The sequence below is a fragment of the Notechis scutatus genome, chromosome 1 (assembly GCF_049901735.1).
Source record: "Notechis scutatus isolate UNSWTSFEM ecotype Mainland chromosome 1, rNotScu1.2, whole genome shotgun sequence".
In the NCBI taxonomy this organism is placed as follows: Eukaryota; Metazoa; Chordata; class Lepidosauria; order Squamata; family Elapidae; genus Notechis; species Notechis scutatus.
In genome coordinates, this window is record NC_142009.1 from 82,419,139 (window position 1) to 82,444,414 (window position 25,276).

The window sequence follows — 25,276 nt, forward strand, 5'->3', positions numbered from 1 at the left end:
AAGACAAGATATCTATATGAAACTCGCACATAACCAATTTAGCATAAATCTAAAACAGATTCTTTAAGCAAAAGTCTAGCTTGAGACTTATATGCAAAAAAAATTTCTAGTAAACACATAGGACTCACCCAGTTTATGTGTGTTCCATAAATTATAGAAGGTTTATTACTTCCTAACCTCTGCTTCAGGAAGCAGTTTGTGATCTGACATTTAAGGATCAACACTTTGTGATTTGATTTTGTGTAAATAACTGAATTCTGTACCATATAAAATACTGTATACAACACTGCCAATAAGTCTACATATATTACCGTGTTTCTCATATAATAAGGCTGGGTCTTATTTTTTTTTGAGCCCCGAAAAAATGGCTAGGCTGTCTTTTCGGGGGTGACTTAATTCCCCCCCTTGCATCTTCGGGCAGGCGGCAACGGCTTGGATGTTGACCTCGGCGTTGGTGGGGCACTTCGTATCGGGGTCAATGCAGGCAGCACCATATCCGGGTGTGCAACAAAAGTACTTCCTAACGGCAAGCCTCCCCACCATTCCCCACCATTTCGCATGTTTTAATATAGGCCTTAATTGGGGGGGAGGGGCTTAATTTCATTTCATGCCTATAAAACATGCTGGGACTTCCTATTGGGAGGCCGTATTGTTGGAGAAACAGGGTATATTACAGCTCCTATATACAGCTCTTGTATATATAGACAAATATTGTTTTATTATAATATCTTACCTCAACATAATCTGTAGGAACCAGTCCTCTTTCTCCTTGACTGTTTTTGCCTTCCAGCCAGCCTCCACCTACGTCCTAAAATAGTTTTTAAAATATGGTGTGAGTAGTTAAATTATAAAAAAAAGAAATGATATATTCAGTTTTCAGAAATAAAATTATACTCTGTGTTTTACATATTATAACTTCAATGGCCAATTTTAGTTGCTTCCTTCCTGAAAAGCATAATGGTATTTTTCTTATTTTTTTTTAGAATCATCAGAAAAATAAAATCAGATTATTTTCATAGGCTAATTTCAAAGACACTCATGGCAAACAATATTCTCATAGTTAATTCTGACCAAAATATTCGTATTACAAGAAAAAAGTATAGTCAATAGCACCTCTAATGGTTCTTGCAGTTTATTTATTATATAATTGCATGCAGAATTTTATAGGAAATTCACAAAATATCATCTTTCAAACTCCTCATTTTCCTACCATTTCCTCTATTTTTTGTAACACTAATAATCAAATAACAGAGAAAAATATGGAATACTTCAGAATTTTATTATAATCTTAATATTTGTTTATAATAATTCCCATCAATGTCTATGAGTCACTCTTAAGTAGAGGTATTCAGTTATAATTCTCTTTATTTCTTAATTCTATTTATCAATAAATATTTGTAGCTTTGAGAAACAGTTGAACAAATTGTCCTAGCAAACTCAGTGCAGTTTATGGCTCCTGTTTGTGGCATATGTAAACCTGTATCAAGTAAAGCCCATATTGTTATTAATCTGCATGAGAAAAATTAAAATGTGCAAATACTGTTTCTTTACATTGTCAGGTTTTTTTCAGTAAAATTAATGAACATTGTCATCATTAAAATTTCTAAATGATTAGTACATATTATTTAGGACATATCATAGTACATATTTTTACCTACTAAAAGTGCCTTACCGGATTAGTAATTGTAATAATTTCCCCTTCATTAACAGTTAGCTCATTATTTCCTGGTTCAGCAGCAAAATCATACATCACCCGAGCCTGTAAGTATGCAAAAAATTCTACATGAATGACATATTTAACTCAAGCTCATGGAAAAAAAAACATTAATAGGAAATAAAATTATTCATTGATTAGCATTTTGAAAACCTGAATTCTTAAAATCCAAATAAAATTGAAAGTCCATAAATATTCCAAATGGAGTCAAGTCAGGCAAGCCTGAAAAACCAAATCTCAATATCTCCAACTTTTTAGTTGCATCTAATAAAATCAAATTAAACTTTACATTTTCCTTTGCATAATTAAAACACGGCACAAACTAAATTTGTAGAAACAAACACAGAAGTCTATCAAGCCTCTAGGTTTGAAGAATAAATGCTGCATGACATAATGCAGCTATTACTTTCCAAGATGCACAAGCAGGGCATGAAGTCATTCTTTTTCACGTGGACCTGGTGGTCAGAAACATCCTACTTTTATATATGGATATTTCATTAAATCACTTGATTCAGTAGCAGGAAATCCAGCTCTGTCCTTTTTCTTCTGACCCAGACAATGACTCATCCACCAGTCTTGCTTTAGGACTTTAATAGTCCCCTAATACACATACATTTTCTGAATGAAGCTTTTCTGCTGCTCTATACATACATTTAGAAATCTTTAACCAGAGTATCTGACCAAGTGACCTTCCACCTTAAAACTTAAAAGAGTTACAGTCAAGGATGGTATTCAGGGGGTTCAGACAGGTTCGGATGAACTAGGGAAAATTTTGAGTGGTTTGTAGTAGGGAAATTTTTGACTGGCCCTGTCCACCCGGCCTTACCTCTCACCTCTCCTATATTCTGTTGTTTATTAGCTCAGCTGATTTGTGCAGCAGAGTGGATTGCCGGACTCAGCTGAGCTAAGAGAGAGCTCACCTCACCATAGCTGACACTGAGGGCAGTCTTTGGTAGCTGCGCTATGCGAAGCACACTCTCACAAGACTAACTGCACCATGATTGGTTCTAAGAGAGCGCTGGCCCTGCTCACCCCACCCTGCCCTATATATCTTGTCTTTGCACCACCAGCTAATCTCCGCGCCTCGCCTGCTCCACTCACCAAAGGTAAGCATGCCGCAGCCTGCTTGCCCTTCGCCTAGGCTAGGCCGGGTTGGGGGAGCACCATTCCCGTGTTCTGGCCTTGCCCCAGAGCCTCCACCCAATCACCTTTTGCCTTAGCCGTGGCCGGAGGACATGCCAGTCCCTGGCTTTGGCCTTCCCGGGACCTCCTCCTGCATGCCGCCCACTTTCCCTTCACCTCGGGTCGGGGGACACACTAGTCCCCAGCTCTGGACTTCCTGGGGCCTCCTCCCACATGCCGCCTGCTTGTCCTTCACCATGCGTCACCCTATTTCCCCTCCTTCAGAGACCCTGGCCCTTTCTCAATCTCCCCGCTTCCTCCCCCATGACCGTCTCTTTGTTTCACAACCTTACCTTCCTCCCATGCTTGGTGGCAGAGGGGAATGCAAGCTAGGGCTGACCTATCGTCGCTGGGCTCTCTGCCAGCCTGCATCTCGCCCTTGTTGTGAGATGCCTGCAACAGCCGCATCTTTGCCAGCTGCTGCAGGCCCTTCACGCTGGCAAAAAGCGGCCCAACAATCCTGCAAACACCACCTCTTTGCCAACAGGAGAAGCCTCCAGCTGCCACTCCCAACTCGGTTCTGGCCAGCAAAAAGTCATGCCATCTATTTTCAATGAACTGATTTGCTAATCAGTATTATGGGTACTGTGAAATACTTTCCTGAAATCAAAATATAATGTACTGTATATAGAATGTTCACAATCTCTTCAATCAAAAAATGAGACAATGCTTGATCTGTTAAGATTTGCGCTTGACTAATTAGAAGAATTTCATGGCACTCCCAAATGAATATCTTTATGATCAGCTATAGAATTTTCCCAGCTATTAATACTAGACTAATTGGTGTGTTAGCTCCCTAAGTCCTTCCCCCCTTTTCAAATATAGACACATTCTTCTTCCTCTTCAGGTCATATGGCCCTTCTCTTCCCTACAATTTCTTGTAATATTGCAGCAAGACCATCACCTTATTCCTTTAATACTTTTAACACAATTAATCTAGACACAAAAAGTTAAAACAGAAACCTGAAAACAGGTTCTTTAGAAGACACATTATTTCTCCCTCCTTCTAATTTGGGTAAATTTAAATACCTCCACCTTTTTGTCACCAATCCTATCTCATTCTGTTAGCTTTTTCAACACTTTATTGTTCTAACTTCATGTACATTTCTTTAGTGACCCAGACCTCTTTCCATCTTGTGAGATTTTTCTTTTGTTTACATGTCTTCGATTTATTTATACAGATAGTCCTCAACTGACAGTTGTTCATTTTGTGACTGTTTAAAGTTACAACGGCACTGAAAAAAGTGACTTATGACCATTTTTCACAATCTTTGCAATATCCATAGTCACATGATCAAAATTCAGATGCTTGGCAACTGACTCATATTTATAATGGTTACAGTGGCCTAGAGTCATATGATCACCTTTTACAACCTTCTGACAAGCAAAGTCAATTAGAAATCCACTTAACAGCTATGTTGCTAACTTAACAACTGCAATGATTAACTTAACAACTGTGGCACAAAAGGTCGTAAAATGGGACAAAATTTACATCACAAACATTTCACTTAGCAACAAACATTTTGGGCTCAATTGTGGTCCTAAATCGAGGATTACTTGTATTTACTGTTAAATGTGTATTACACAAAGCTCAATCATTCTAAGTAGTTCACAAATAAAAATCATTTTAAAAGGATAGAAACAAAAATAAGAAATAAACACCTTGGATCCTTCTGTTGCTTTCTGTTGCTTTTCCATTCACTTGACTTTTTTTGTCTTAATATGCATTTAGTTTATTCTTTTAGAGGAGCTTTAGGTATTTCCTTCTGTCATTGTTTAAATGATCCATCAGTGTCAAAATAGGTATTGTCCAATACAAAAACATCATTCTAGGTAAGATCATTCATTTTTATCACAGAAATCCTCATCAGCAATGACAGATGTAGTTTTTCTTATCTTAATATGTATTTTAACTTCATTCCATGTTTTAATAGTTATTTTGAAATACAAATATATCAGTTTTTTCTCAATCTTAAAACCAATTTACTTCATAAGTTCTCTTGATTTTCCATTTTTATACTTTTGCTAACATCATCTTCTGCTTCTTACTCTTAAAATCTGCTGGTGCACCAAATTATTTTGTCTGTTAATGTTTCAATTCCATACAAGAGATCTTCTAAGTCAAATATCAATAAAAACATGTTCAAAAACTCTTAATTAAAAGACTTCAATTAAGTCTTTGCTAGTAGTGGTTAGCAATAAGACAGGAACTCATTTTCTTATGTGTCTTGATTTTCTGGAAAACAAAGTTGCCAACCAGATACATTAGGAATTTTCTGAAAAGATCAGAAAATATTTGTTAATTTGCCTCTCAAAAGATATTAGGACTATTATAGCTTTCCGTCATTTTTATTTATTTATATCCCACCTTTATTATTTTTACAAATAACTACAAACATATCCAACACACCTTGGTCCTGCTATTTTTCCCACAACAACCCTTGAGGTGGGTTGGGCTGAGAGAGTGACTGGCCCAAAATCACCAAGCCAGCTTTCATGACTAAAGTGGGACTTCAAATCAGTCTCCCATTTTATAGTCTGGTTCCTTAACCATTAAACTGGCTTATGACTCTATTTCTTTGAAAATTTGCTTTGGGGAGGGGCATCAGCTACATCTTCTCCTTAGTTTGCTAAGCAATTATAGCACTATCAACATTATTATTTTATTATTTTATAAACCTGAGATAGGCAGTTGTTTTATTTTGTTAAAGGTATCATTACAGGATGTAAACTGCCTTTTACAACTGATCAATGGTGATTTTTGTAAATGCTGATAGTGTTCAAGTACTGTCCCAGATTTTTGAGGACTTCACCTAAGGTGCCTATTACTGTTGTTACTATGTTTACTTTCTCTTATCACAGTTGTTCTACTTCTATTTACAGGTCTTTGTATTTTGCGCTTTTCTCAAGTTCTTTCTCTTCTATTGTCTCCAGGTACTACTGCATAATATTTACATTTGTAAACTAAGCATTTATAAAGGATAAACAAATTTTAGGTATGTGGCCACTTTTTTTATTTGAAAAAAATGTCACAAACTCTTACACTTTTTCATAACTTAAGTTTGAGCATTGACAAAATAGCTAGTCATAGTGGGTATGGCTAGTCACAAAGTATGCATTTACCAGAAGGCAAACTGGTAAACTTTGTCATTTTTGCTTTATTTTTTTTTCTAAACAAAACAGTGGGACCCTTATTTTTATTATTTAAAAATATTTGAAACTATAAGATTCCAGAGGCATTCTTGCAAATAAAAATATTAGAGGCTGTGCTTTACTATCGAACATGTCAGCTTCCTATTTAATTAACATTGATGTATCTCTCTATACATATGGGTATGGGGAAGGAGTTCCCAGCTGACAAGAAGACTAGCTGATACCAAGGGAGATATCTGTGGGAACCATGTTTTTCATGCTACAAACTATGCAGGAACTGTTGCTGAAAGTGTTAATGTAGTAATAAATCATTTGGGAGAAATAGCTTGTTACTATAAAAAATAGACTTGAATATACAGTGACAATGAGAATTGTTTTCCTACCTACGTTTGATAGGATTTTTATTTTCAAAATTCCATTGCATGGACTTACTGAAATCCATTTCTTCAGCCACTCATGGCACTTAAAACATAGGCAAACGCATACCGAAGTGCACCTAATAGAACAAAAAGTAGTTGCCCAAACTTTCATTGTCTTCTTCCCTTTTTTCTTTCTCATAAAGTGGAAATTATTATTTTAAGTACTAAATGGAGATATTTTATCTGAAGCACTGAATTAAAAAATTAATTGCCAAATGAAAATCAAACTTGGGAGAACTGGATTCATCCCCGCATATTTCACACTGTACCATAAGTTCAGAAATGAGACACTGAGGATCTGAGCTTGGACAAAATCCCCGCACTTAGTGTAATCTGTTTTATTATTCACCTTTTTTGGCGGGGGAGGGGAGTGATCAGCACTTGATCAGCTGCAGGATTGTTTCTCAAATACTAATTGGAACTTATTTAAACAAGAAGATTTGGAGGAATATACAAAAACTGAACTGTTTTACATCTTGACCTGTGTGGACACAGTTACTGTGAATAAGCACATCCGGATTTTTCCAAACCAGAAGCCCTGGATGAACAAGGACATGCAATTACTTCTCAAGACACATGATATGGCATTCAGGTCTGAGGACAGGGTTTGGTATAACAAGGCAAGAGCAGAACTGAGGCGGGGCATCAAGGAGGCAAAAAAGGACTATAAAAGGAAGATTGAGGACTACTTCACAAATAATGATCCACAATGGGCTTGGCAGGGAATTAAACACATCACTAATTACAGGGGCAGCAACCCCATATCGCTCAATAAGGACGCATTGCTGGCAGAAGAATTGAACTACTTCTTTGCCTGATTCGAACTGAATAGGTCTTCAAACACACTGCCTCTACAAACCACCGGTACTCAACTGTTCACAGTACAAGAGTATGATGTGAAGCAGGTGCTTAGAGCAGTGAATGTGAAAAAGGCCGCTGGCCCTGATGGGGTACCTGGGAAGGTACTCAAAGCATGTGCTGACCAGCTCGCAGGTGTGTTTACAAATATTTTTAACCTTTCTCTTACACAAGCCATTGTTCCATCTTGTCTCAAAACTTCCATTATTATTCCAGTTCCCAAAAAGCCCTGTCCTGATACTTTAAATGACTATAGACCAGTAGCTCTCACATCCATAATTATGAAGTGTTTTGAAAGACTGGTCTTAAAATATATACAGGATTGCCTCCCATCAAACCTTGACCCATACCAGTTTGCCTATCGGAATAACAGATCCACAGAGGATACTATTGCCATAGTGTAATGGTGTGGTATGCTGAATGCTCTGTAGTGGATAATAAGATGCTCCAGAGTTATAAACACAGCACAAAAAAATCATTGGTTGCTCTCTTTCTTCTTTTCGAGATTGGGAAGACCAGACTCCTCTCTAGAGCACTAAAAATCTCCACAGACAGTTCTCATCCTCATATTTCGAACTGTTACCATCAGGGAGACACTATAGGTGTCTTAAAATGAGGACTAATAGACTGAGAAACAGTTTCTTTTCCAAGGCAATAATTGTCTTGAATCAAACAATGCATATGTGATTTAGCCCTATGTATATAGTGGCATTTTTAAACTATCTAACTTACTATATGTTTTAGATAGGTTTTAGACTAGGTTTATTATTATTATTATTATTTATTATTATTATTAAATACTCTGTAGTGTGATTGTGATGTGGTGTTTGGGGCACTGCTGGAGTAGCTTTCAAATTTCATTGTATTTGTAGAATGCAATGACAATAAAGGTATTCTATTCTATTCTATTCTATTCTATTCTATTCTATTTTCTATTGTTGAATCAGTGTTGACTCCTGGTGATTGCCTGGACGAGTCCCTGCCATTTTACTCGAAAGGTTTTCAGAAATGGTTTGTCATTGTCTCCTTCTTAGGGCTCAGAGTGTAACTGGCCCAAAGTCACCAGCAGAATTTTTGTCTAAGACAGGTCTAGAATTCACGGCCTCCTGTTTCTAGCTGGGTCTTCAACCACTATACCAAACTGGCTCTCTCTTCTATGTCTTTACTTGCACAACGCATTCACCATCATAGCTTTTGCTTTTGAAGAGTAGGGCAAAGTCAATCCGAAATCAATCCTACAAGCACTGCCAAAGCAACAGCAGAACTGTCTTTTGTCATGTTTACTTTTGTCACATCTTCCATTTTGGAAGGATTAGCAATAAAATAGATATTACAACACCTGTGTACCCAGAGCTGCAGCATATCCTCAGATGAATATGAATATATAAATACATATTTTCATATAAAACCATAAAATGGCAACTCAGTAGCAACATTTCTTCATATTCAAAAACGCATTCTTCATTCTCACCCTTTTTACATCATTCATCTACTACATTACCTAAACAGCTTAGAAAACCAAATTCTGAAACCTAGCAGTGGATTTTTAGGAATAAATTTATGAACTTCTGGGCCATCATTTTCTCATTCCATGGATCAATTAGGATGCAAACCTAGTAATTGAAAAAATAAAAACAAAACTCGTTTTTAAAAACTTTTGCCTCAGAATTTCAGAATATTTTTAGTCAATCATTTACAGTTAAATGTTATATGAATAAAGAATAAATCAGCCTATCATTTCCCTCCAGAAAACTAATTATAAAAGATGCTACAAGCCTCTGTTTACAGAATGAAATTGCATTGCATTGGCACAGAGACAATGACCCTTCACTTCCTTTGAATACTGTGTAGTTGCCTATTCCAGATACGGAAATCAGCACTAATTGGACTATTGTTTCAATGGAAAATCTTCAATAGCTTTAGCTTTCAACAGCTGGCAAAGGAAATTCACATTGCACCACAGTAGAAATATAGTTCAAAGTGATACCAGAGCTGAATCTTGTAAAGCATCAAAAATAGCAATACACTTCAAATCTTTTTTTTTTAATTAAAAAGTCATGTCTTTGGAAATAAAAAATATTTCTTTAAGTATTGCACAATTTAAGTATTACATTTTTATGATTAAGATAATTTGTTATGTTTAATATTTTTTTAAAAAAGAATGAGTATTTTTAAAAGCTTTGTTTAAAAATTTAAGCAACTCATTGTTTATAACAAAATAGTTTTCAGCTCAATAGGACTGAAACAAGAATGCACACGGGCATAAAATGCATCTCAAACTTTGGCTTCTGTTCCAAGTCAATTCTAATTGCATTCCCACAAATTGATAAATGAGTGCACAGAAATATAGATAGGTAGATAGATAGGTATAGATTAGACATAGATATATAGATGTAGATATATATCTTTGGTGCATATATACATCTCTCTGTATGTATATATGTATACAGAGCTCAACACTAAAGATTTCAGCACTAGTTTCTTCCACCTTCACTCTCATGCCCAGTTTGAACTGTTTATCTAATGAACTGCTGCATATAATAATAACTACAAATTCCTTCCTCACAGGCATTTTTTAGAAAAAAAATAGAAAAAGTTTTATTTAATAGACATGATAGATGCAAAACATAGTGTTACTATGAATTTTCAATAAATGCTGGTAAAAATGAAAAATAATTTCCTCCTTAAAGGCATTTCCCCCTTCCATATGTATACATAAGGATATTTCATATTAAGCCACACACAACTACTGAACAATAAATACTTTAAATTTTATTGGTTTCTTTTCTCTTTTTAAAATATTACACATTTGGATGTTTGGACATTTGACTGAAGGTAGAAAAAAAGCAAGAGTCCAATCAACAGGGTAAAAATTTTTAGCTGCAAAACAGAAGTCAACAGTTACAAGATAGAATAACTGAGTATTCCAAACTGTTTCTTCTGTAAATAATAACAAGTCTCAAAAATGAAAGGAAAAAAAACAAAAGGAAATTCAATCTCACTACTGCTCTGAAAATTCTCACTGAAAGAATTTCAAATTTTCTTATTTATATATATAACTACTTCAGAAGGGGAGAGCTGTACAGCAACAGATGAAGTAACAGCATTAGTCAACATCAATGCCTTGTGATTAATTTAAAAAAAAAATGTAGACTTAAGTCATTTTTTCCTTTCCTGCTAGAATGCTGAGCACTGAAAAATAAATGACATACTTCAAAGAACTTGATCCAGTTCTGAAGAAACTGATTAAAATAACCAATTATTGGAAAACGATCACATGAACTCAGAGAATACAATCTGGCGTGCGTGAACTGTTTTGAAATGAAATAGGAATAGGAATTTTGTCCACAATCAACAATAGAAAAACATGCAAGCAAATCTTATGCTCTTGTCTTTCCTTCAGCATAGCTGAGAGAAATTAGAAACATTTGTTTCCATTTTACATAACTTTCCGTTTGTTCATGTGCAATAAATAGTCAATATTAACTGCAGTCAAGTGACAATAAATACTTTCAATATCCAGTATGCTTTCACTACACCAAACTGAGGCTGATGTATGTATATGTGTATATGTATATTTGTTGTAATACTTCAGTTTTGCTAATATCAGTATATTAACTGAAGTTTATTCACTTCAACCATTTTCTCAATCTCAGTGGAGAATAGTAAGCAACGTAGTAGTATAGAGGCTGTAAAAGCATCACTAACTACAATTCTAAACAATAGATCCATGTAATTAAAGAACATATTTTATTTCACACATGGTTTGGAAATCTTAATTATTGTAAACATGTACTGGTAATTCTATTAATTTTAGGCCTATAGACCAAGAGAACAAGGGTCTCTTCCACTAATAGCCACAAGTTTTACAGCAGTATTCAAGAATTAAATATAGCAAAAATGGTTTTAACTGCCAAATTTAAACGTATCTTGCTTTTATTTCCTAGTTCCCACAATAACATATCAGAATTGTTGAGATTTGTTAATGCTTTACCTCCAGCAATACTGTATTGTCAAAATGTTTTCCTGTAATCAATTTGCAATTGTAATTGTAATTTGCAGCTCTAAAAGCACTAGCCAAGCAAGACCCAATGATAGCCTCACATAAACACCTACACCTATGCTCGAAACTCACTTCTTGCTCCTGAACAAGGAGTACTTCTTTCCAGATGTAAAAATAAAAGTGTGTCTGCTCCATGCTGCAGTTGTGTCCATGATACAAGTGCAAATATTACAAGGTTGGGTTTTTATTTTTAATCTAAAATTATAGAATTTTAGATTAAAAATAAAAACCCAACCTTGTAATATTTGCACTTGCATCATGGACACAACTGCAGCATGGAGCAGACACACTTTTATTTTTACATCTGGAAAGAAGTACCCTATGGAGGGGTGTGTGCAGAATGCGAACACGCCTACAAAAGGGCAAGAGCCAGCCTAAGCTCTTTTGATAGTGTCATAGGTCTGCATTTAAAAAAAAAAATACTGAACTTGGAGGGGAAAAAATGCCTTAGGTAGGAAAATAACTACGTTTATAAGAACGGGGCACAGAAGTCTTTGAACTGGGAAACAAAATTTACCTCCCCAGTCCAAAAGTACTCACTTCACTATTTACCAGCTGAAATGAACTTATTTAGTTAGAGAGAGAACTCTTTCCCACCCCACTTTCTAGCGCTATTTCAAAGTTTGCTTTCTGCCTTCGGTTGGCTGGCCCCAACCGGAAAACGGGTCCAAGGCCCACGCGGAGGGGGGGGGGCGGTCTGTCTGCGCGTGCAATATGCCAAAGGGGCAGAGTACACGAAAGGCGCCAAGATAAAAGGCACAGCTTGGGCTACGCACCCTCCCTCCACACACACACACACATCCAGTTCAGCTGAGGGTCTGTTCCTCAAACACGCCTTTCTGACAAGTATCCCTCATGGCAGCGTCCTCGACGGCGCCCACCCCCCAAGAGCGGGAGATGCGACCCCGCCAAACCGCCGCTCTCCCAACGCGAGAGACGCCCATCCCCACCAGCCTCTCTCCTCTTGCCCGTATAACGCCCGACTTGTTTCAAAGCGCAAACAAAACACGCGAGGGCGGCCAAGCCGGCGGTTCCCCAAACCTGGGGCGGGCGAGGGAAAGGCGAGCAGGGGCCAGCCGGGGTGGTCTCCTCACCTTAGTGGCCATGGTGGGCTTTGGCGGCGTATCTCACCGCCTCGGGAGGGAGCCTGACCGGCAACTCTGCTTTTAGGCTACCTCCTACTGGGCCGCGGCGGCGCTGGGGGGGAGGAGGAAGGCGGCGGCGGCGGCGCGGCTCTGGCTCCGTTTTCAGGCCAGCCGCCGCCTCCCCTTCCCTTCCTGCTGGACTTCCAAGCCAGGAGAAGGCGAGGAGCTCCTGAACTGGCGGCGAAGCAGAATCCGGGCTGCCGAGCACCGCCTGCGCTTCCTCTTGCCTCCAGCCTCTTCCTGGTCGAAGCCCATAGTCAGGGGCGGGGTTTCCACGAAGGCGTCCCGAAACCCAAGCAGGAAAGGGGAGAAAAGGAACTCCGAGTCTCTTCCAGCTTGGACACGCATTGTCCCCGGTTCGGCGGTGGGGAGCCGAGGTGAAGCTGCCTCCCAATTCATCGGACTCCTCGGCATCCCGGGAGCGCCGGCTCCGCAGTTCATCCGCTAGTCACCGCCTTGCCTTTTTACAAATAATAGTATTCTGTCAGGGTGGAAAACATTAGGCCAGTGCAAAGGGCGCCGGCTGATCTGTATCCCAGCCCACGGGGGCGAGGGAAGTGGTTGTCCCAAGCCCTTTTGGGTGCCGGAAGGAAGTAGCCCTGTCCATTTTAAATTAACACTCTAATGGTTTCATACCGGTGCTATTAACACGATGACTAACAGCGGTAGGAATCAGGTAGGTGGCCTCTCGTTCCATTCCAGCCAGTTAAACTGCGGAAAATAAGGCACTGAAGAGAGGTAGTAGCTGTGGCCAAGAAGAGCTCCACCTTGCTATGCCCATTTTACTCTTTTTTGAATGGGAGATATTCCAGAACAGGGGTCCTTTTGGATCCCAGGGACCACCAAACTCTTAAATTTTAAATCCCGCGGACCAGAGATCCTGGGAAAATCCCCAAAAATGTCTGCAGGAAAATAGAATTCCCCATCCCGTTTTTCCTACAGGTCTATCATTCTTTACTTGGGATTGCAGGATACCGTCTCCAGCTCCGTTCTGAAGTGGGGGAGAGACTTTTGGCTTCATGCAAGAAAAGCAGCAGAAGTAGCAGAAGTCTTTATTTCTCTCCCCCAAACTCCTTCAGAAATGAGTCTTTGTGAGACTTGTCGAGCCAGCACAGCCTCTTGGAGCAGGATGCCTTGCAAGGTCCCAAAGACTCATTTCTGGTGGAGTTTGGGGGAGAGAAAGAAAGACTTGCTGCTTTCCTTGATTGCAGCCAAAAGCAGAAGAAGCGGAAAGAAGCAGCCTGGTGGCCAGGCAAGGTGCATGGGACAAGTGGGGCAAGCCCCCTCTGCCCTTTCCCCCGCTCCCCTCACTACCTCATGTTGTTCCCAATGCAAGCGATGCAAGTCTTGTGTTCCCGTGGGCCATGTGGGCGGCACAGCCTTGTGTTCCTGCACAGCCTGGATTAAGTGCTTTGAGGGTGACATTTCTCTGGACCACCCAAATTTTCTTGCCGACCATCAGTGGTCCCCGGCCCACTGGTTGGCAACCACTGCTCCAGAACATTATTCCTTTCATCTCAGATGTGGATTATTGTAGTGCAGTCCTGTGTGAGGCTGCTCTTGGAAGATTGCTCAGAAGTTGCAGAAGGTGGCAGCTTGGGCAGTTACAGGCACATCTTGATATGCTCATGTCTCTAGTTCAAGAGCTGCATTAGTTACTAGTAGCCTTTGGGTGCAATTCCAGGTCTGGTTGTTGTCTAGAGTAACTTTCATGGCAGAAGTGCTAGGTACTGGAAGGACGGCTGTGTTCTCCAGATCTCATAGATTAAAAAATATCATCTGATGGGGTACCTTAATCTTATTTTAAAATGGCCTTTTAAACCCAGTTTTTCTTCTGGACCTTGGATTAACCAAGGCCCAGAAGAGGTCAACAGTATTCTTTTCATTTGGGGATATGCCAAGCATGTAATGATTTCTTTGAATCATTGTTTTTGTCAATAGTTTCTGTAGTTTCTGTCACTTAGAATATTTTTTTCCTCGGCAGCCTTACAAATTTAATCAATTAAAAATTAAATTAAATTAAAATTTTAAAAAATTGCTGTGAGGCAAAACTAACTGAAATACACACACACACACACACACACACACACACACACACACACACACACACACACCCTTCAAAAGTTCTCCAAACAGAAATGTGCATTAAAAGAGATATTTTCAAAAGACAAAATATTGGTCTGTGGATGTTAAATTGCAGGTAATGCAACTGTGAATAATTGGGGCAATCTGCATGCAATTTTATACAGCTTCTTAATATTCAGAGTACTTCAGTAACTGCTGTCCCAGAGGTATGCAGTATTCAAATTCAAAGCAGGCAAACAACAGTTTCCAGAAAGAAGGGTTTATATTATGTGTATACTTTGCTTTTATAGTGTTCAGCTTACATTATAGATCACACAATCCGGTTCTTGTCTTAAAAGAGCAGGAAATCCCATTACTGATTTTTGGCAATAATACAGCTAAAATTAGCACTGTCAAAGGGTGTTTCTGGTGAATTCATTAAAACAAAAAGTGAGGATCCACATTGCCCTTCCATGATGAAGACAATTGAATTTTATTTTGAACTTGAGTTGAGGCTAAAAGAAGAAATTATAATATTAGCTTTGTCCAAAATCTATACCATAATAAATAAACTTAATCTTGAAAATCATATACAATTCTTTATTCTGTTTAAATATCATCATATACTTGTCCTTGAAATCCTTACAAGAGCGAGTGAAATAAAACAATATTTTTCCTCACTGCCGATATTCAAGGAAATGCTGACAATATTTGCTGTCTGCACCATCTAGTGCTTTCCTCTGCGTCTTTCCAAAATCAGAGGACAATATCATTATTTACAGAATGTAGAATAACTGAAGGAAGCGTTCAGAGAAAGAACGTTGTCTATCCTCAAGAGATGGACTAAAATAACAAAGTTGGCACCGTGAGAGTATTCAGATATTAAAACAGCCATCATCTCAGACTATATAGATCTGTAGGGCAAAAGAGGACTTACAGATTAGTTTTATCTGTAATGAACATAATTATTCAAGAAAATATACTATTCAGATATTCCTATCCCACTTCTCTATCAGAAAGGACCTTTCATTAACAAGAGTAAAACCCCCAAAGGCAATTGCTGTTCCCTCTGTGACTGTAGTATCCAAAGGAGGGGGGGGGGGGGTGAGGATGAGTAAACAAACAGAAATAGCTGTTTCCACTTTCTCTCTAGGCATTGTTGTGATGCTAGTGGAAGGTGGGCAAGCAAAAGGAAGAAGTAGAAGCATCTGCTGCTTTCCATGGCTTAGATGCTTTCCTGCTCATTATCCTAGAAGCAACTGTGTGAAGAAGGTAGAGTTATTAAGATGGCTTCCAACCTTTCCTATTTTGCTGCAGTGCAGGTAGCAACTGGCAGTTTGGTCAATGCCAGTTGTACATTTCTCCCCCAAAATACCAAAATAAACATCTTTAGTATTTGCAAATATGAACCAACCAAGCCCGTCTCACCATTAAAACTCCTGAAAAACAAAACTTGCCAGATATGTTCAGCATCACAAAACATGATGGGGCATCATCCTTATGGCCAAATATTATTTATTTATTATTGCTGCCTATTCGCCCATGGCTACTCGATATGCTCATCTCTGTGTGACAGAAATGGAATAGCTGATGTTTCCTGTTCCTTTTTACTTCTTTGGAAAGGGATGGCTGCTTGGCCTAGCCATTCCTTCCATGCACTTGGCATAGGGTGAGTTTCACTAAATAATGTAGACATTTCAATTCTTTTTAAAATGTATATGCCACTCATCTCACTATTGAAACAACTCTTGTCGACTTAGAAACTGATTAAAAAGATAAATATAAAAACAGTTAAAAGTAATAAGAGAGAGTAAAAACCAAGAAAACAGACAGCAGGGAGGTGGGGTCTTCTCTTTTATCCTCTTATCTTACGTCTTATTCTCTTATCAGAAATGATCCACATAAACTGAGTATTCAAAAATGCTTCCACTTTTTGTTAAATAGTCTTCTGTTTCAGTCTTTGCTTTATCGCAGTTAAGAAAGTGCTTGGATTGCTCTAATGTTTTTCCTAATAGTCTTGGTACTTAAACATCTTACTCTTTTCACTTCATAGAATTGGTGGATTTTCTTTTTCTTCCTTGCATTTTTCCTGCATGTGCTTTTTTTTCCCAACCAGGTATTTTTTTTTTTTATCAACCGCAATCCATTGGTTGCAACAAGAATTGACTGACTGGCTTGTTGCTGACAGCATGGGCTAAGAGAGAATGACTGGCCCAAAGTCACCTAGTCAGCTTATACCTAAGGCAGGACTAGAACTCACAAGCTCCTGGTTTATAGCCTGGTGCCTTAAGCAATAGACCAACTGGTTTTGTAGAATTGATGAATGATGGCAGTTAAAACATCTAGTTTAAATGTATATATTTCCAGAGACCTTCTCTTCCTTTTACAGTCATTTCATTTCTATAAACATGGTTATTTTTCTTTAAATTGTTCCCTTATATCTCCCAAAGTTCTTTGGTAATTTTTAAAATCTAATTAACCACACATAATGTGTATTTCAGAAATGTATTGCAATTGCATAGAATTTTAATTTCTTGAGAAAAAGGCAACAAAATGTGATTTACTGAAATTTCAGAGTTTTGCTAGTTTATTTATTCCACAGTCATTTGACCCAGTTGAGAGGACTGTGATAATTGGGGCTTCCAATTCTTATACTACCACTTATTCATAATTACTCAGCTCGTTGCTGTATCCATAAACACCCAGTAATGCAGCATATACTGAGATCAATTAAATATTTTTAATTCAGATAAAATGATTAAAGTAAAATAACTATCTTAAACATTTAATCACCCTTAACATGGTACTTTCTGAAAATAAGATAAAACATTGTGCATGATAAGACTTACCTAATAAAAGATAATAGAACATTAATCAGATCAGTATGGATAATATTTTCACAGTTGCACTGAACTACATGGCTTCATCCTGAATAATCTGAGCAGATTATCTATGCCAATCAGTTGAAATCCCATTGTTTTTCTCTTTCTTCCCTCCTCACCTGTAGAAATTTAGACATGTAAAAGAGGCAGTAGCAAAAGAAGAATCTGATCTGTTAGTAATGAACATGAATTAGGTTTAACAATTTTGTCTTGCTAAAAAAAGCTCTCTAAAAGGTAAATATAGTTTATCAAAAAAGGATTTTGTTAATTTGGAAAATAAATTTCAAATTTATTGACTTATTTATTTATGAAAACAAAAGTAATCAATATTGTTACTAAGTACCTGTATTTTTGTTTCAGGGTGGGTTTGTTTTTTGTACATTTCCTTTAACTTTTTCCAAAGAAAATTAATGCCATAATGTTTCCTTTTATTATATTCAATTTTCAAGTAGGGTAGAGTACAAAACAACATCCTCTTTCATATTGGGATATTTCATCAGTTTGATATATCCCCCCCCCCCAAATACTAAATGTCAGAATTCCAGAAAAACCCAACTCCAATTAAAAACTTCTGGTTCTAATATGGCTTCCAAAGCTGACACTAAACACATGCCCTAATTTTGATCAAATGTATTTCTACATTGTTTCAGCAGATGTGAAATATTACTTATATCAATGCAATGAATTAGCAAATTCAGCTTGTGCTTTATTTTAAAAAGCAGTAGCGTTCAGCTTTTAATTATAAAAACATTTGGAAATTTTCAAGTAAAATTATACTAATCAGTCATTTGCTTTTTTATTTTTAGGAGTTTCATGGGTGCATATTTTTCTTCTAGATTTAAAACAATAAGATTTATTGCTTATATCATAACAATAAGATTTTTATGATATAAAAACCAGAATTTATTGCTTTAGAACTGCATTGAAAATTTTGTTTGTTTCACTGTAGAAATGTGTGAACATACTAAATATTTTCCAAATTGTTCTAGAGCGCAGTGCTCATTAGATTTCAGTAAGGACTTTACAATAGTGTCTAGCAAAAGTTGTCTTTGCTTTTCTTGTTTTTCACTAAGTTTTGGTGGTACCAATCTCTTTGAGCAATGTTTCAAACTAAAACTTTTGAATTATCCCAAATATTCTAGTGTAAACTAAATATCTGAAATAGTACTGGGGAAGGAAAGCATTATACTATTGCTTCATGGATAGTGAAATTGGGGGACTAGTGAGTGTAAGACAATATTATTTCTCCAACAATTAAGTAGATGTTAAGACTTAAAATATTAAACCTATCAAACGATATGAAAACCTGTGTAACTTTATTCTGATATGTACTTTTTTGTTCTCAGCTATCTCAGAAATGGTAATAATAATCTGATTTTGTCAGCCCTATGAGGCAAGCCAGGTCAGGAAACAGATAACACCAAAATGTTAGAAATAAACTTTATTGACATAAGGCTATAACAACACTTTAGGAAGCCTGACAGTATTTCCCTTTCTTAGTCTTAGACTAAAGAGTCAAGACAGGGCAAGGTTGAGTTTCTTTCTCGTGCTTTCCTGTTTTCCTGGGCTTGGTCATGCTTTATTAATGATTGGTGCATATTTTCTCCAAGGTCATCTCTGCATTCCTCCATAGGTTTAAGGAAGTGTTGTAAGAATGACATTTCACATAAGGACATAAAGCATTTTAGAGTGATGACTATTTTCCATTCCAGGCAGGTCCCATTCAGTACTAAAAAGGGGTGGAAGAGGTTTGGCTCCTAGTTCACTGAAGCATTTGTCAAGAGTTAGCAAAGGCAATTGTTCATGATCTTTAATACCCAAACTTTTTTGGAATTGGGGTAATGAATTGTGTCTTTCTATTCAATACACTTTGGGATTTTCCTGGCGGCATGAAAGAATTAAGGATGCAAAGTTTCATTGTGCTCAGGCAATATAGAGTCATGCTACATCCCCCTTTTGGGGCCAAAGAAAACAAGTAGAAGTTCTTATGAACTACATTTTTCCAACTCAGAAAACATTTTACAATTATATTTACAAATACATTTAGTAAGGTTCTACAGCAAAAGCATTTACCTCTGGGTTTTATCTGATAAAAATGCTTTTTCTCCAACTTGTATTTCCTACTTAACCTCATGTGAAAGGAAGCCCAAAAGATATTCTGGGTCATTCTATAGAACAAAGGAAAAGAGGAAAATAGCTAATTATAGACAATAGTGACTTTAGTTAAACAAAAAAGAAAAAAACATAAGCTGGGCCTAGTCATGATTTAAGTACGAGTTGTTGATTTATTTATTTTGCAATTAAGAATATTGTTTGCCAGCAAGAACTTAATAAAATTATAGGAAACCAAAACTGGTTTACAAATCTGGAAAAAAAAAACAAAGAATCTTGTGGCATTTTATTGCAAAATTTAGGGGTGATAATTATATTAAAAACCATGTATTTCTCTGGAGCTGGCAACTTTACAAAGAATCAATTTCTCCTTCTGGTGTACTTATAGAATTACTACTTCGGCAGTATTTTCAATGAATATTACCAGTGTAGTTAATGCAATCACTTTGGTGATAAAACTAACAAATTTGCATTAAGATTTTTATTCATTAAATATGTATTTTTATGTCAATAAAACCTTATGTCAATTCCTATATTTTAGCCACATGAGTTTTAACTAACATTCAATTTCAAATACACACCATTGTTCAATTTCACCTTTTTAAAAATGGCAGTAGTGGTTTTATCCTAGTGAAGAAATGTTTTTTTTTTCCCATCCATTCAGGGTAAATTTTAGTCATGGATTTTTTAAAAAGCAACTACTTGTTCCTTTCAGTTATTATAAGATTATAAACTTAGAGAGGTTTATAAATTTCTTTAAGTTATAAATTCACAAAGGCAAGCATTTGTCCATTTTATATCAGTGCAATGTATATAATTTAATTATATGATGAAACTACAAACAAAAAATATTTTTCTTTATAAAACAATTCTATTTTTTGCAACATATCTTTTAAATAGTTTATGAATGCAGTAGTTCTGGTAAACCACACTAATGAGAATAACATAAATTTCTATTTCAAAAGTAAATTAACTCTTCCTTTGGAAGATAAAGAAGTGATTATAAATTATGGTGACTTGTGGCATGGAATTATCTATTCTGTGTTGATTGATAATGAAAACAGAAAATTAAAAGATTTAGAAGTGTTAAACAATAAAGTCCTATATCAGATATGTAGTTACAGATTTCAAAACCTAAGTTGTTTTGACATTCTAAAACACTTTATATAAATTAAATATTTTTCAATATAACTTCATGATCAAAATCATATTTCTATTTAGATTGAAATTAACCATGGAAAACACATAATCTTGTAAAAATTACATGGAAATAGCAAATTACAAAAACTAATGTATTTAGCAGAAAGTTTTCTTAGTGTTCTAAACTTTGGTCTGCCATAGCTGGTGGCAGTACCGAGCCCACCTTAGCTGTTCTCAGAAAAGTTAAGTGGAGTCAGGACTGATACTTGATTGGGATGAGCAGGAAGTCTCACGAGTATAAATTAACCTGGGAAATAGAATAGCAGAGAAGTTTTAACATACATGATATCACTATCTGTATAATTGATTAATCTATTGTTAAAAGATCATGTAGATTACCTCTCAACCAAGGAAAAGGTGTGGATGGCGATTTCCCAAACTTTTCAAAAAGTGCATGATGTCATAACAAGGGGAGATTTTAATTGCTCCAACATCTGTTATATAATAATTTATATGGTAAAAAGACCAGCAAATTAAAAAAAAACACAATACTAAATTAAATTCAAATAGAAATAAAACACTAGCATAACAAAGACAAAATAAAACATAGATATGTAATATATATTACTGTAGTATCTGTGTAAGTGTAAATCTAAAATATTTCAGATTAGGAAGTAAAATATATGTCATTTAAAAACAAGATAGCTAATATGTGATAAATCTAAAGCAATAAATACCAAAAAAGTAGTCATTTGTGTAACCAATTATTTTCATTGTGGCAACATAGAAATTACTGTGCAAGTGGTAAATGGCTTGATATCTTCTACATGATTCACATAGAAATTGTTTGATCTTCTTGGAAATATACATATTATGGGCAAAACATAAAAGGACCTGATATCCCAATAGAGTTTAAAATGTAGTAATACATGTGAAATGGTTTTGATCTGTTGTCATTAATAGGCAAGGATGTTCAGTTAATGGGGCTTTGGAGTATCTGCCTTGCAGTAATGTGAATGATTAAATGTTATGTTTGGCTTTGAAAAATACTATTTTCAGCTTTGGGGAAAAAAATAGATTTTATAGATATCTTGCTGGATCCAAAGAGCCCTTATTTATTCAATTTCTACCATGTCTGCGCAAACTTTTAACTTCAGTCTGAGGCTCCATACCCCTTATTCTTTGGGTGAGCAAAATATAGCAAAATGCCATTACTGAAGGGGAAAAATGTTATTGGCCGTGCAAGTACAAAAATAGCAGTGCAGGTACAAAAATAGCCAGGGAAATGATTGAAGCCTGGGAAACTCAGTCAACAGGAGTGCTGATTTACCACCAGTTTATCCGGTTCTATGGAACCGAGGGCTTGGCAGCACCAAGAAACAACAGCCAATCACCAGCCATCAACACACCAGTTAACCAATCAGAAGGCACTACATAAATGCAACTCACAGAACAGCCTAAAACACATATTCTAGTAGAGAGGAATTCCCTGAAGATGGATTCTAGCACAAGTCTGAAAGCTAGGAACAATAAACCTCTGGTCCAGGTGACTGACCCAAATTCGATCTTGCAAAAAAACAACCACCCATCTAGTACTTTGCTTCATTTTTTTCTAACAAGAAACTCAATGTTCCACCAAGAAATTGTGAAGAACAGGATGAAGGGCAGGATGGAAGCTTGAGATCAAAATGAACAGTCAGTGGATATAGGTAGTCTTTGGGTTATAACAAGTGCAGCAACACATAACTGCATTGCTTAGTGATGAAAATCATGGCAGTGCTGTTTACTGTCATAACTCCAGGACTATGCAGGTTATTAAACAAGAAGGGATGTGAATCCCATGCAAAGAGTCCGGGCATATGTGAGTGGGGAACTGCTTTGGGTGGGTGTGACTTGCAACCTTCCCTGCTGGCTTTAACATTGACTTTACCTATGGGAAGCCAGCAGGGAAGGTTGCAGATGATAAACACATGATCACAGTATGCTGCAACTAGTGTAAGTATGTGCTAGTTGATCACATGATTGTGAGGATTGCTGCAATGGCCAGACCATTGAGGACCAATTTTAAGTACCACTTATTTAGCACCATTGTAATTAAATGCTAAACAAATGGTCATAATTTGAGGAGTACTTGTATCTTTTTATTTTAAATGTGTTTAAATCTTCAGGACCAGATAATGAAGGAACTGAGAGTCTGGCTGAACCTTTAATGTAAATTTGTTTTAAAGAAACGTACAAAAATTGGTAAAATGCCAATTTTTGCTCTCTCAAACTGGAGCAAATGTCTCCATCTTCAAAAAGATAGAAAGATTCTAATCAGATCATATTGATATTGCTCTATAAGCAGTGTGAGAATACAGAGTTAATTACAAGGTTGGGATGAATTTATCAACAGAAAATCATATTGAATTAACTTACCTTTTTATGTAGTATTTTTCTTAATAGATTATGGGAATTCTATAAAAACAGTCCATGACTTCAATAAAGCATTTAACAAAATACTTCATGACTTGCTGTTCAGAGATTCTATTAAATATGGTCATGATGACTTGACAATTTGATACTGCTGGTCTGAAAATCACTTTTATGGTATATGTTCAGTGGTTGTTCATCAAACTGGAAAGAGATGCCCGAAGGATCAATCCTGGTCCTACTCTTCAAGGTCCTTCAGTATTTTCATTAAAATATTTCTCTCTCAAAACTCTGTGTGTGCATGTGTGCACATGTGCCAGTGTGCATGGGCACATGTAAAATCCTGAAAAAATATTTTCATGCCTGATTTAGATGAAGAGGTAGAATATATATTTAAATATTTAATATATTTGTACTGGCTAAAAATGGGATGGGACTGGCTAAAAATGGGATGGGACAGCTAATATCTAGAAAACAAACATAAAATTCAAAGTGATCCTGATATGTTGGAAAAACAAACTGAAAGTAACATAATTAAATCTAACAGAGATAAGTACAAGGGTTTTCACCTAGGAAACAACTATCAAATGTAAAGATAAAGGACAGGAGATATCTGGTATCTGGTAATACTTGTGAAAAAGGTATGAGCCAACAATGTGATGTGGCTGCTAAACAAGATCAATGTACCGTATTTACCAGACTATAAGCCGCTACTTTTTTCCCATGCTTTGAACCCTGTGGCTTGTACAACAGTGCAGCTTATCTATAGATTTTTCTTCACTAACCGCCATCAGGGGCCGCAAAAGCGTGACAGACGCAAGAGGTCAATGCAAAGACGACGACGCTACCGGTAGTATTTGGCGCACTCAACACAAGCAGCACGACATGCACGAATGCAAAATATTTTTCACACCCTCATCATGGAAAGTACACGAAGAAAAGCATGTGATGCAGCTTTTAAGTTGAAAGCAGTCAACCTGTCTATCCAGGAAGGAAATAGAGCTGCTGCACGTAAGCTTGGCGTTAATGAATCAATGGTGAGACGTTGGAGACGTCTGGCCGCATGAGAAGAGCATTCTTCTCTTTCTGTGTAAATATCTCATTTCACAACGTATATATCTGCAGTTTATAGTCTGGTACAGCTAATATGTGTAAAAAAATTTTTTTTTTAAATTTAGTGGATGTGGCTTATATTCTGATGTGCTCTATAGTCCAGTAAATACGGTAAATACCAGAATAGTTTACTGCAATGATTCAACACGGAGCCTCAGGCTGCATCAGTTTTGGGCAACATTCTTTAAGATGGATTTGGATAAAAAATGAAACAGGTTGAAATGAAATAATTGGGCTAGAAAATAAGTCCTTTTCAGAGGGATTGAAGTAGCAATACTGTATTTGTTTACCCTGGAGAAAAGACCAACTGAGGGGAGGGATATAATGCTTTACAAATAAGTAGAATATTCCATTGAGAAGATTAAATAAGGTTGATTCTTGTTTCAGGACACAAAACAATGCCTCTGTAGGAGGACAGATTCTGGCTGAATGTCAAAATAACAAAAACAAACCCAGATCCTAATTGTAAGAACAGTTCAACAGTGGAACAAGGCTAGGCAACCATTGGTCCAAGATGCTTTAATCTGGATTCCTAATTTATGGATTAGATTCAAAGTCGTAGATGACTTCTTCCAACTCTGATTCCATCCCTGTTAAGTTTAATGGATTTAACGCAAATCTTGCCAAACTTAAGTTGAAGTCACAACTGCAGATAGTGACTTGTGCCAGTACCTGAATTTTGTTCACATTCTCTGATAATTCATTATCAATAGTTTTTTTTTTAATAACAGCCAATTTCTAAAAATTTTAGAAGCATGGCACTTTATCATGAAAGTCTACCTGCTTCTTTAGAAAGGTCCACACATTTCAGTCTATTCTTGTATATCAGTTACAGGAATATCAGGTAGAATGCCAAACCTCTGCTTTCCTTAACTCTGATGCAAAATCAATCTTCTCAGTTGATCAGTTGAAATGATCCATCCAATACCCCGTTTTAAATCAATACATTATAGTCAAAATATTAAAGTACCTATAAATGATGATTTATAAAATAAAGAACGTTATGAATGGTGCGTTTT

The 25,276-nt window shown here is 36.6% G+C and overlaps 1 protein-coding gene and 1 long non-coding RNA gene across 3 annotated transcripts in view; both read right to left on the bottom strand.

Moving 5' to 3' along the window:
* Positions 1-13,236, bottom strand: part of SNX9 (sorting nexin 9) — a 36,241-nt gene extending 23,005 nt beyond the window's left edge. The window contains exons 1-3 of one of the 2 annotated variants that reach the window (XM_087969540.1): positions 12,484-13,236; positions 1,673-1,759; positions 734-808 (exon numbers count right to left, since the gene is read on the bottom strand). In XM_087969540.1, coding sequence (XP_087825666.1) covers positions 734-808; positions 1,673-1,759; positions 12,484-12,495 — 174 coding nt within the window. In that variant the 5' untranslated portion in view covers positions 12,496-13,236. The remainder of the gene's footprint in view (positions 1-733; positions 809-1,672; positions 1,760-12,483) is intronic. The other variant, XM_087969545.1, reaches the window with a different exon arrangement.
* Positions 13,237-14,689: 1,453 nt separating this feature from the next.
* Positions 14,690-21,317, bottom strand: LOC148132887 (uncharacterized). The gene is made up of 3 exons (XR_015750297.1): positions 19,554-21,317; positions 17,448-17,599; positions 14,690-15,113 (listed from the first exon to the last, which is right to left on the bottom strand). It is a non-coding gene; the product is annotated as an uncharacterized LOC148132887 (long non-coding RNA).
* Between the last annotated feature and the right edge of the window lie 3,959 nt (positions 21,318-25,276).